Source organism: Pipra filicauda, unplaced genomic scaffold, assembly GCF_003945595.2.
Source record: "Pipra filicauda isolate LSUMZ 115617 unplaced genomic scaffold, ASM394559v2 scaffold58_size5111680_pilon, whole genome shotgun sequence".
NCBI lineage: Eukaryota > Metazoa > Chordata > Aves > Passeriformes > Pipridae > Pipra > Pipra filicauda.
The window spans coordinates 2061434-2074204 of NW_024104742.1; the positions used below are offsets into that span (position 1 = coordinate 2061434).

Genomic DNA, 12771 nt, shown 5'->3' on the forward strand with positions numbered 1-12771 from the left:
AGCAACGATTTGCTGATACTATAGGGCATCTTGTTTCCCTTTACTGCACTCCTGACCCTGACTAATCTCAGGGCTGAAGTCTGCAGTCCTGAGTGACCAGATGTCTGAGGGCTGTAAGCATGAAAGAACTCAGTTGTGTATTCCTTACACAGTCCAGGCTGGGGAGAGAAGTCTGCTCCCAGTCAGTCTCAGACTCCTCAGCATGAAAAGATACTAAAACCCCCTGAAGGTAATTCAAATGAGCAAATCAACATAGGCAGTGGAAAAAGGAACAGACTAGTGAGAAAAGGGCAGTGCTAATTACTCATCAGAAAAGAATGTTGACATAGAAGCAGCTCCAGTTCAAAATTAAAAGACTAAACCAGGATCTCATTTTTGTTACTGTGTGTTTCTCTCCTGTCTCATTTGATTCCAAGCTTAACGGTTATGGGCTTTTTCTCTGACAAACAATGCTGTCAGCTCTTTGGGCACATCCCATATTGTCCAATTTAACAGCACTTCCTCATGTATTTGAGACTGCATAGTGCAGGGAAGATTTGCTCTGGATTTGCCCCAGGGACGTGCAGAGGGGAGATTGTGGCAGTGGTACAAAACCAGACTCGTCTGTCTCTGCACCACTGTCTGTACACTCGCCCAGGTGGCACAAGTGCTTCATTTTGGGAAACGTACCCCAGTGGGAAGGAACTGCTCAATGCTGGGAGAACTGGGAGCACTGTTTCACTGTACAGCTGGTTGCTCTTGATCAACTGCAGAGCTTCAAGAGCCCAGGCCCCTAAGGGGCACTGCCCAGATCCCAAGACCCTTACGAGGGGGTGGATCCTGAAACACCAGTCCCTGGCACAGGGAACCCCTGCTAAAGCCATGCAGTAACTCCCACTGCTTATGTGGAGGGCAAAAAGCTGATTTAGGACTGTAGAAGAGTACTAGTGCTAACAAGGTGCTGTAACCTGTCCCCTCATTTTGCAGCCTTACATTTTGCAGGCTCCATAAGTCAAGACTTTTCACAGTCCAAGTTTTTTCCCAACCTGAACAAGTAAGAATCTGAGACAGGACACGCTCCTCTCTGGGGGTAGAGGAACACCCCTCCTACCCACACCCTCGCCTTGGCAGCTAGCATGGTTCCACTTCACTACAAGCACTGACAGACCAGGGGAGGAGCAGGGAATCTAGGGGAATAAAAATAAGTTCATCCTCTCCCATGCTGTCAGCAAGGCAATGAGGGAGGTTAGCACTGCTCCCAGCTCTTCAGGATGACAGCTGAAGGTTAAACGCTTCCAGCTACTGCTCAGCCTTACTAGGCATTAGATCTGGTTGCAAACCTTCCCATGATAAGGACTGGCTATGTTGGAAGGGAGATATGAACACCCAGAAAATTAGTAAAGGAGAACCATTACCAAAAAGCAAATGCCACTGGGTTAGCAACTTACTTTTTCCTTTCCTTATCCCTTTTAAGAGTTTGCGATCCTCCAGCCTGCTGAGCCTGAGACTGAAGCAATTCAGCTGCTGTCTTCCTTTGTTTAAATGCATTTACTTCATCATCCAGAGACTTCTTCTTATCCTCTAGCTTCTTTTTTTCATCCTGATGTAATTTCTTCAGGCGATCAAACTTTTCATGCAGCTAAAGGGAAAGGAGAGAGGTGAGGAGGACCCAGCACTACCAGATACTCTGTGCACAGGAAAAGAGGAAGATGGAAGGATTCCTTGATACCTGAGCCTGCAAGTCTCTATGGGTCTCTACATAATTTCTAGCTCCTGAGCTGACAGTGCCTAGACAAGAGCAGGGAACAGTCTCCTTCCACAACAACTCACAAACCAGGCAGTGTTCTAGTGAGGCATCATTGTGCACACTAAGAACAGAGGATTGAGAGAGCATAATTGTAAAAAAATCCCTAATCCATTTCCAGGAGTCTCTTCCTTATTCCTCTTTAAAGGTCAGTAAATTAATGGATTTTTCACAATGCTAAGGAAGTTGTATGGGTATCCTTTCTGTATAACAAGTTTATTCAGGGGCTGCTTCTCTCCTTGACTTTTGCCACACTGCACCTCTCCATCAGAATCAAGTCTATGGCCCTTTCCTGGTGCAGTAAGTTGTACTCAGTAAACACTGTGATTCAGTTCTGTCCTACAGGATGAACACGTTAATGTCCCCATCCAAGTTAAACCTTAGACTTCTTGATAAGAAAGTCCTAAACCCCACTTTGCAGAAAGTGCTTTGGCAGCAACTACCTACTTGGAAGTGAATCTATCACTCACAACCACGAAGAGACAAGTACTGCAGTCTTCACCTCTTTTTCAGCCTCCTTCAGCTCTGCTTCTTTCTCCTTGACCCTCTGGACAAACATCTGCCTCATTGCCTCTTCCTTTTTCTGCAGCTCCCCCAGAAACTCATTTCTTTTGGCTTCATAAGTTTCTTGTAAGCTAAAAAGAAAGGAAAATCCAGTGATATCATTTGGGACAAACTCTGCTTCCTCTGACCTTCTGAAATCAGGCCCTCACTGTGAATATTGCTTGAACACAACACATTTGCTACTCACTCACCCACGTGTGCCCAAGGTCTTTTTTTGTCCAATAATTTTTGGGATCTGTTACACTTTTCTGTATGGTAAATGTTGGGCAATTCAAAGAAACCCACCGACAACAAACACTAGCTCAGAGGAACACTGCTGTGTCTCTGCAGCACAGATATTTCTACTCTTATACTTGCAGTTTCAGTCAGTCCTGCACATGCTCCCCGTGTTTTCACCCTCTCTCACTCAGCCAGTACCTTTGCTGAATTGGATTTATCAGACCTGGCAGGTTTTCTTGCTGCATTGGTTCTTTCCATGCTCTCCCAGGGACACGCACACTTACACACGCACGCGGCACATCCAGCAATGCCTCTCTCAGGCTCTCCTGTCTCCTCTAGGATCTCACCTGAAGGGTTTGCTGTCTGGATCAGTGTCCTTGAAACCCATCTCTTCCAGTTTGCACCGCCGGTACAGCTCGTAGTGGCGGGTGTGGGTCTGCTCCCGAAGGTCCTCCATGTTCACGCGGATCAGCATCTCCCGCAGCTTCACGAAGTCACAGTGAGCTTCATTCTCCACTGGAAGAAGACATGGTAAGGACTAAGGTGGGGACAGAAACAAAGATCTCTTCCCATATTCCCCACTTGTCTACTCCTCCAACAGGTTTAACAGCCCTTTGGAGCAAACTGTCGCTATAGGCCTGACACAAGGATTTAGCAAAGGATAATTTCCCATGAGATAAAAGTCCAGCAGGTCCTTCCTCCTTTTATGAGAGCCCACTTGCATACGTGTCACCATTCACGCCATGAAAATCCCAGGGCTCAACTCACCCTGCACTGTGCCCCAGGGGTACTGACGAGCTTTCATCATTTTGTTTCCTATTTTCAGCTCCTCCGTGCTCCCGATCACTGCAAATGGCAAGTGGGCCTGGAACACATTTAATGATACCCACATTAGTCCCTCTCACACCTGGCTGACCCGCCAGCACACAGAGATTAGCACAGCCACTGAGCAGAACAGTCATTACGCGCACACGCTAATCTCAGGGAGTCTAGTCACTGGCCACTAGCCCAAGACAAAGGGGGAGCAGGGTGGGTCCTTTTTGGAAACCTTGTTAGTGCTACCACTCTATATCCTCTACCTGGCTGATCCTCCCAGCCACAGGGTCTCAGGTGAGATGAGCCAGTCAAGACTGGCATCAGAATGCCAGCTCGAACAATGTGCTGCGCGGCGCTGACTGCGGTGCTGTCCCAGGCTGCCGTGGCTGAGGAGAACATCTGCACAAGCACAGAAGCAATAAGAGGTCTTGGAGCCTTCTTGGTTTTTTATCCCCCCTCCACTCCCTTGGCTCACACTGGAGCACAAGACTCCTTGCTCCATCGGATCATGAGATAGAAGTCCATCCTTCACCCCCAGAGAACAGCTCCTTCCTCCCCGCTTGCTTCAGCCCTGGTGAGGAAGGGCTGAATGTGTCCCTGCACAGGGTCAGCCTCCATGGCCACGTGTGCCCCGAGGTGTGCCCCAGGCTGAGCTGGGAATGACACTGCATTCCCTGGGGCTCACAAGAGAGATGTGCTTTTCAGAAATTCAGAAATCAAAACCAGTCATTTCTCAGTAAAGACGGTCTCTCTGAAGAATGCAAAAAGTAAGAGATTTGCCCAGTGCAAGCTTAGCAAAACTGGAAAAGAAATACTCCCAACACTTATCTAAGCTCTGAAGACCTCACCTTACAGTCCCCTCATTCCCCAGACTCAGGCAGCCAGGCAAACCCCCAACACTGCCATCATACTTTGCTGCACTTTTCTGTGGCGCAGTAAGTGAGATTTGTCCACACCTCCACTTGCTCTTGGGAACGATACTGTGCATTCTGCCAAGCTGCAAAGAAGTCCAGTGCAAAGTTTCAGCACTTTAAAAATGAGAGTTCCAGCTCCCTGCACCAAGCCCTTCTGCTGAGTTTCGTGCAGTGACATTTGCTAGAGAGCTTTTAAAGTGTGCTGAGTTCTGGGCAGTTGAAAGGGCCCCAGGAAACCAACCATGTGGAAGATCAGTGACCCTGGATTGCTCTCAAGAGCAGGCAAGAGAATTCCATAGCTTATCTGAAAACTTGGACAAGTTCATGACAGCTGATACAAGCAAAAGATTTCACAGATTATGTTTTCTGCTCTCAGAGTGTGGCTCATATTTTGCTGTAAATACAGCAAAACTGCCAGCAAGCACTCACACAGATGGGTTCTTCCACTTGTATTGATCAGCCTCCCAGCTCTCACATGGGACACACAGAATAAGTGGGGCTAGTGGTCAGCCTGATGGGGCACCAGAGGTGCCCACTTCTCTCCTCTTCCCATCCTGCTGCTTCTGAGGGAGAGCTTCCGGACTTCCCTGTTGGCTTCCTTGGACTGTCCATGAGGAGCATCCCATGACTGGCTTCTCCCAGGGCTCTTAATGCTTTTTGTTCACTTTGTATCCAGGCCTCTGGGAGAGCAAAGTAAGGGGATTTTCCAAGGGACAAAGCAAGCAATAGGAACAAGAGGAGAAGCCTGAGGCAGTGGCAGATACACCGTGCTATGGCCACACAGGCACAGCCTGAACCTCGGCCATCAATGGACCTGGTTACCCTCAACAGCAGAGACTCTTCCTCCACAGGCACCAACTGTCCAGTTGTTGTCTTTGCCAGGGACAAAGTGCTGGTGATTCCCTTTTTCCATTAGCAAAGGAAGTTCCCAGCTCCCACCATGTGGGACAGCTCACACAGCTGCGTGTGATCTCATTTAACTAGCAGGTGCAGGGAGAATATTTTTTTCAGTAATTAGACTAACTAATTCAAAATGGAAAAGCCATCAGGGAGTTGAAAGAACAGGAGAGCTTGTTTTTCTTATTTGATTTTATGCAAGAATAAAATCTAGATGGGAAGAGACCTAATGAATTTTGGACAGTGTCTTCTTTGAACTTGTATATATATACTTTATGGGAAAAAAGTAACTGATCCAGAGAAGCTGATGGTCAGCAAGAAGCACTACTTAATCATGAAAACTGCATTTATAACCTTTCAAAGATGTTGATCTGTAACAGGCAAAGACAATTAAGCTTTCTGTAGAGGAGTACAAACACAAGGTTAAGGCAACTGATTTAAATCAAAGTTTCCCATTCCTCAATTTTAAACATGACTAAAACTGGCAATTTAAGTTGTAAACCTAAATCAACCCATCCTGGCTCTTTTAATGGTCTCAGTCCCTCCACAAGCTCATCTCCAGCCCTGAAGCATAAGCAGATTTGTCTTATGTTGCTAATAAAATCACTATTTGGATACAAGTTTTCCAGGCCTGTAAAACTGCCTTGATCAGATTCAGATTCTGGCCTGCTTAGTTCCCATAAACCTGGTAATTCTGACTGATATGATTTTAATGGGGGATTAAAGAGCTGATCTCTCTGTGAGCAACTGACACAACCCAAAATGTCTACATTGCCCCAGACAGCAAGTCCCTCCCAGGGAACATGTGAATGGCTAAAAGGAAAGATGAGCAAAGAAGGGCTGAGAGGGAAGGACTTCTCCTTTTATCATCACACCTCTGGTTCCTTTAGGATGGAGTGATGTTGCATTTTGCTTCCAGCAGTAACTCTCTTCCACCAGTAACTCTACACAGTGAGAGCATTAAGCACTAAGAAAGGTACCATCACAAAACCACTCTGACCAGGAAACCACCACTGACATCAGGACAAACTTTATGTTTCTTTAGGCCTCTCCAGAATACTCTTTAATATTAGATCAAGACATGACACAAAAGCACATCAGGTAGACCTGTACTACATCAACAGCAGTGAAGCAACTTCCCCTACTTGCTTTCCTGTAAAAAGCCTTCTGGAAAATGGGACCATGGTCAGGATGTACTGCCAGAGGGGCCAAGGGACAGTTTGCTCCCTCTTCAAGGAACCACAGACAGGCACCCACCATGCTGTGCAGGCCAGAGCCAGAGTGAGCACCTGCAGGCACCTTGAGGCATGTCTGGACCAAGTTGTGTACTGGTTTTCACACACTGCTGGTTAAGCTGTGCAACTCCTTGCCACCAGATCCTGGAAATTTACTGGTGGCAGGACATCAGGTAATGCATGGGACAGAAATACAGAGAAACTCTTGAGCTGAACAGGGTTAGTCACCAGGGAAAGTTGTACACACTCCCTCTCTTCTGGTATACTCCCAAAGTGACCAAAACCAGAAGAGAAGGGCCACTGGGCTGCCTGGGCCTCTGGTCCCACCCTTGTGTTTTATTTCTCACATCAGCACTTGGATGTAGCTCAAAGAAAAGACACTGTTCTAATCAGCCTCGTTGCACTCCCTGTCCACCCATTCTGGCCAACAGCAACAGAGCCAAAAGGCCAAACCAGACCATGACCTAGCTAAGAACCTGGATCAATAATAAAACAGGAATTCAGTGCAGACAAGAGTTCCAGAGCTGGCCAGGTGAAGGGGCTCTGATGCAAGGACAGCCATAGGCAAGAGGAGACATCCATAGAGGCAGGGCTTTCCAGGAAACACCGGTCCAGGAGAGCAGAACTGTTTGTTGAGAAAAACACAGGGTGAGGAGCAGAGGTGCATGTCTGCAGACAGTCTGCCCCTCACACCAGACAGGTAACACTCATTTTATTAATCCATAACCCAGGACTGTCCTTGCCCTGCACAGCCAGGCCTCGCTGTCTGTCTGGCTTCTTACATGTCCCTCAACAGATATGCATGAGGACAAGGAGGGGGTTAAAAGTCTGTTTTCTGACTAGAAAAGCCCACCAGAGAGTCAGTAGCCGACCACAAGGCTCTGCTAGGATGACCCTACAAGGAGGGGATGTCTGTGAAATCCTGTTTTTAAGACACAAAATAAAAAGGGAAAGCAGATTTAAGAAACACCCCAATATGGCCCACCAACCCCTACGCTGACAGTGCTGTTCTATGAGAGGAGGAAGCACCCAGTCACTTACATTCATTGTCCCATTTATCTCTGCCACTGATTCATCATCTGTTGGGAACTGGTAGATCTGAACCCCGTTACTGACCAGTTCACTTGTGATTTTAATTTTAAACTTGGTCAGCTCACTCTTGGAAATGGCATCAGATTTGGCAATGATGGGAATGATGTTCACCTAGAAAAGAACAGAGGAACAAAGTAATCAACTTTGCTCCAGGGAGTTTTTCCAAGTCTGCAAAACAACCTTCAAAAAATTATAAACGATCAATAAATCTACAGGATTTATCTGCCAAGCCAGTCATTTCCACCAGAAGGGCTATTAAAGGTGGGGAAATGCTCTGGAAAAGCAGCAGCCTTTCCACCATGCAAACAGCAAACCTGTCCCATAAGAGTTAAACGTGCCCACCTTGCTGTCGAGCTTCTTCATTGTTACCAAGTCCAGGGATTTCAGCGAGTGTCCTGTCGGAGCAATGAAGTACAAGCAGGCGTGGATGCGGGTGTCGTGGTAGTTGTGCAGGACCCTTCTTATCTTCAGTTCTTCTTGCAAGTAGGCTTCAAACTGAGCATCAATGAACTCAACGATGGGCTTATAGCTTTGGTGAAAGGAAAAAAAAAAAAGCTATACATCTCACAGTCGGAGAGAAAAACAGACAGCGCTCCTTTGTTTGCTTTTAAGAAACAAGCTGCTTGTTAGAATTCACTTCCTGAGACCAATTCTCTCCATCTCCCTTCCTCTCCACCCACAACAAATTTTAGAGTTACACTACTGACACGGAGATGTGGTCCTACATCAAACTCTAGCAGCCTGTTTGTCAAAACACAGTAGTGAGATTCAGCAGAGGACAGGAGACACGTCATCCTCCCCAGGGAAAGAGGACTCTCGTACTTTGAAATGTGAGTGTGAGAGACTATCTAAAGCAAGGATCACGTAGACTCATTTGCAGCAGTGTGTAACCCTTGCTTGCACTCAGGGGTTGAATGGTTTGCTGCTCTCACAGCCCTGAGTCCTCCTGGTGGAAGATACAGCTCCATTCAGTACTACCTTTGCCCAGTGTTCTGGGCAGGAAATTCCTGTAGCACCCTTCCAAGGCCTTCTGAAATACAGAGCCTTTCAGACTCATAACATAAAGGACATCAATGCATCTTAAACATAGCTTAAAAAAAACAAAACTGACAGACCCACAACAAAGCAAATCCCATCAGCAATGTCTCTGTGAAGATGCACCTTGGAGACTGCCTGCTGGAACTGCACATCCCTTAACCACCACAGTCCAGCCATGCTGGGATGTGAGCTGCCAGACACACTTCCCCTGGGTATCTCACTGCACATTTATCGTGCTTCCTTTGGCAACACAGAGAAGTGGGTATTAAGCCAAGTGGTCACTAGACCACACAGGTGGTTTGGTTGGCAGCTTGTGGTCAGCACAGCCAAAACAAACCCAGATGCTGCCCTGGAGCACTCCACTCTCCCCACCAGATGAATTTGGGCAGAAGGCTGCCAGCAGGGCAGATATTACTCTGACAGCATAAGAAAAGCTGTTTCATAGCCAAAGCACTGCTGACACTCCACAGCCTCTGTCCTCTCTTCTACCTGGTCCCATCAAAAAGAGATGACAAGGACAACCCATAAGAAAGAAGCAGGAAAAGTGTACAAGGCAGTCTGGCCCACCTAGGGCACAGGGAGAGACCTTGCATGAAAAACTAGGTCACGATATAGCCTCTCTCCCCCACACTCACCTGTCCTCTTTGTTGATCTGATCCCCAAAGCCCACTGTGCTCACAATAGTCAGTTTGAGGTTGACATTGCTCTCCTGCAGGTCGTAGGTACTGGATTTCAGCTGAACCCCGGGCTGTGAGTGAGATGCTGGGTCACCTTCAAACTTGGTGTTGAAAAGGGTGTCCATGAGGGTGGACTTACCAAGGCCAGTTTCCCCTGTTGGAAAAAAAGAGAGTTGAAATGTTCAGTTGAATATTAATATGGTTTGGCCTTTCAGCTTCCAACCATTAACAGGGGTGAAATTGTAGCAGATGAAAGCAGATCTCATGCTCCCAAGGGAGCGTCTGGTAAACAGAAAGCCATGAACAATGGGAGGTCTGTATTCTGGGCAAATTACATTTCACAGTCTAATGGCCATTAATATCGTTAGAAAATAGAGATGAAAAGAAAGAGGTGAAAAGGCAAAGGGGAAAGCATCATTCAGATCCTGCATAAACCCACAGCTACACTACAGAAGATGCTGTTTTCATTAAAAAGGGGGGTGGGGGGGATGGGGCTTACTGCCATTTCCAAAAAAAGCTGCTCCAGATCAATATGTGTTTAATAAGCAGCCACAAAAGCAGTCTCCTACCGTGCAGAAACCCTGAGAATTCATTCTAGTCCTACAGCAAGTTGTGCAGTGGGTTTCTACTCACAACAGCTTGAGTTGGGGAATCAGCCTTCTAGACTGGGAGAGGGCATTTTTGGTAGTATCTGGTTTCCATATCTTAGGAGCTACACAAGCTATACAATATTCCAAAATCTGCTTCCAAACTGTCTGCAGCATTGAACTGTTACTTGGATCCCCTCTATCAACAGGTAACTATTTCTCTGCCTGGAAGGAAGAGAGAAATCCCAGAGACCAGTCTTAAATTTGTTTTAGATACATCCCAGGAAGAATAAAACAAATCCCTCTGTGCCTGCATTCCACAGGGCAGCCTCCCTTGCCAAGCTCTGAGAATGGAGCCAGGTCTCTGAGCTCAAAGGATCTGACTTCCTATGCAGTCTGGTTTGTTGCCCTGTGAGGGCTGTTGTGTTTTGGAGAAACAACAATTTCTGAGCTGCCCGGCTGACTTTTGCAGAAACTTCAGGAGCCCGTTGAACCCCACCCGCTGCGGGAGCACAGGGAGGCTGTGTCTGGCTGCAGCAGCCTTTCCCTCCTTCCCCCAGCCCTCAGCTCCCAACCAAAACAACTTCATCGCTTTCCTACTTTGCTCAGAATAAAAGAGCTTCTTATTTTTGTAAGTTTAGAGCTCTGCAACAGATCCAAACTTGCATGAAATGCCCAATTCAACAAGGGGAAACTCCTCCCCATCCTCCCCCTTCCAAATGTCCAAATCTCCAAGCCTCACCCCTTCAAGCAGGCAAATTCCTCTCTTGGCCACAGAAGGGATTTCTCTCACTCAGGGCTGAACTACAAGATAGGCAGGGCAAGGCAAACATAGATTCATAAAATCACAGAATGGTTTGTGCTGGAAGGGACCTTAACGATCACCCAGTTCCAACGCCCAAATCCCCTGCTCTGGGAACTGAGCTTCTCTGACTGCCAGGATCACATATCAAATACCTTTCCAGAGGCAGCAAGATTCATTAACATTTCAAAGTCAGCATACACCCTGAGCTGCCTGGGAGCCAGCTGAGAGCTTGTGCTCCATCACCAAGGGATGCCAGATATGGCCAGAGCAGCCACCAGTCCAGTTGCTTTTTGCTCCCATTTGCAATTTGAAGGGGGGAAGAGGGAGTCAGCACCAGGAGCTGGTATGGCTGCAGTCCCTTGTGCTATGTCAGTGCATCAGCTGTGCCTACGACACTGCTGACCAGAGCAAGGCAGGGGGACCCAGCAAAGCACAACACTACCTCTGTCACTGGAAAAATAAGATGGTCCAGCAAGTCCTTCATCGACTTGGAATCTCATTGTCTGGACTTCTCAGGTACCATTTGCCCCCAAAAGGCAGCAGGTGCACAAAGTGCAGCAGACCAGAGCATCGCCACAGTTTGGACAGGGATTTTGAGAGTTAACAGCAGACAGCCTGTAGGACCTGCCAGGCCTTTCTCAGGGATTCCAGGAAAACGGCAGTGTAAAAAAAGACAAAAATCTAAACAGCCTGAGAAGGCTGCAGCATTTCCAGAACCCCTGCCAAGGGATGGGTGGGACAGAGCAGCGAGCTGGCTGCTCGCCTGTGAATGCCAGGAACCCTGGATGGGACATCTCAGAGCTGGGGAGTCCATCAGCCCTGGGGTGTGGGACCATCACCCACACACCAGCCTGCAAAGCCTCCTCCTATGCCGCTGCCTCACAGCCTGGAAGGCCCTGGAGCAGGGTCAGATCCAGCAGTCTGTTCCCAAGCCTGCAGGGCTGCAGGACAGGGTGACAGGGGAGCAGCAGTGGTGACCAGGGCAGGGAGCTGCTCCCTGCAGCGGATACACAGATCATGTGTAACCCACACTGACTTCCAGGCAGACAAAATACCCTGTAAATCACCTCTGGTTTCTGCCTCCCTCCTTCTTTTGGGCAAAAGATGTTCATGGGAAGCCAAGACTATTGTTTAAGCACATCCTGAACCTGTTAATCATTGCCTACTTTAAATCAATCTAATGTACTGTTTCCAGCAGGAAGGACTTTAATGTCAGAGGGGCCAGGTCAAGTGCCTAAGAGATGCAGGACATGCTTTTATATTCTATTTCATGACACCTACACAGGGCCAGCAAAGGCAACCCTGAATTCAAACACTAATTTTTTTCTTTTGGAAGGGTAAGATCTGAACTGGTAAGTCATTTTTCCATAGGTGGGAGCTGACCATCCAAACACCTACAGCTTCACGTTTAAAACACAAAACACTCAGCCACTAACACAGCATGTCAAACATGAAGTCTGCACACCAAGAATTACATCGAGCCAGCAGATACCTCCATCCCTGAGCTGTGTGACCCCACTGACATGGCACAGCATTAAAGCCTGCCAGGGAGGAGGACAGTGGAGAAGAGAGGAAAGACTGTCTCAGCTGAAAGAAACACGATGTTAACACTGACAAAGTGACATGAGATGGCAAAAGACTGAAGATGCTAATAAAGTTTTTCATTGTGTTAAATATGAGGAGTGTTACTCTGAAGGCCAAAACGACAGAAGAGAGGATTTCTGAATCTCCTGGGAATTTCTGCCTCGCACAGAGGCAACTTTCTGCTGGCTGGAAGATGTGAATGGTGCCAACTGCTACTTGTAAGGACAGGAGTCCAGATGGAACAGATGGCCTGATGAAAAGGACAAAGTGGTGCGTGCTTGTTCCAGCCAACAGCACTGGAATCATCTCCAAAAAGCAGAAACGATGAATGGGGATTAAGAGGCAGATTTACTGTGAAAAAAGCAGCAGTGTACACAGACCGAGTGAGAGGCAGCCTTGGCAGGGGGATTATTTCCTGATGTCAGGCTTATGGGCACATGTGATTTGATCTCCAAAACCGTACTTAGGGGTTATGCAACTAGGCAGTGGTCTGCTCTCCCAAAACGGGGCTGACAAAGGAGGACAGGGCAGAGAGGGTGACCTTTACTGGTAGAGTTCTA

The 12771-nt window shown here is 47.5% G+C and overlaps 1 protein-coding gene across 4 annotated transcripts in view; it reads right to left on the minus strand.

Moving 5' to 3' along the window:
* The window catches only part of SEPTIN6 (septin 6), a 29645-nt gene that overhangs the window by 6411 nt on the left and 10463 nt on the right, over positions 1-12771 (minus strand). For 3 of the 4 annotated variants that reach the window (XM_039387790.1, XM_027716469.2, XM_027716465.2), the window contains exons 3-9: positions 9194-9389; positions 7863-8049; positions 7470-7631; positions 3335-3431; positions 2914-3082; positions 2286-2418; positions 1428-1618 (exon numbers count right to left, since the gene is read on the minus strand). In XM_039387790.1, the coding sequence (XP_039243724.1) occupies positions 1428-1618; positions 2286-2418; positions 2914-3082; positions 3335-3431; positions 7470-7631; positions 7863-8049; positions 9194-9389 (1135 nt within the window). Of the gene's footprint in view, positions 1-97; positions 129-1427; positions 1619-2285; positions 2419-2913; positions 3083-3334; positions 3432-7469; positions 7632-7862; positions 8050-9193; positions 9390-12771 lie in introns of all 4 variants that reach the window. The other variant, XM_027716470.2, reaches the window with a different exon arrangement.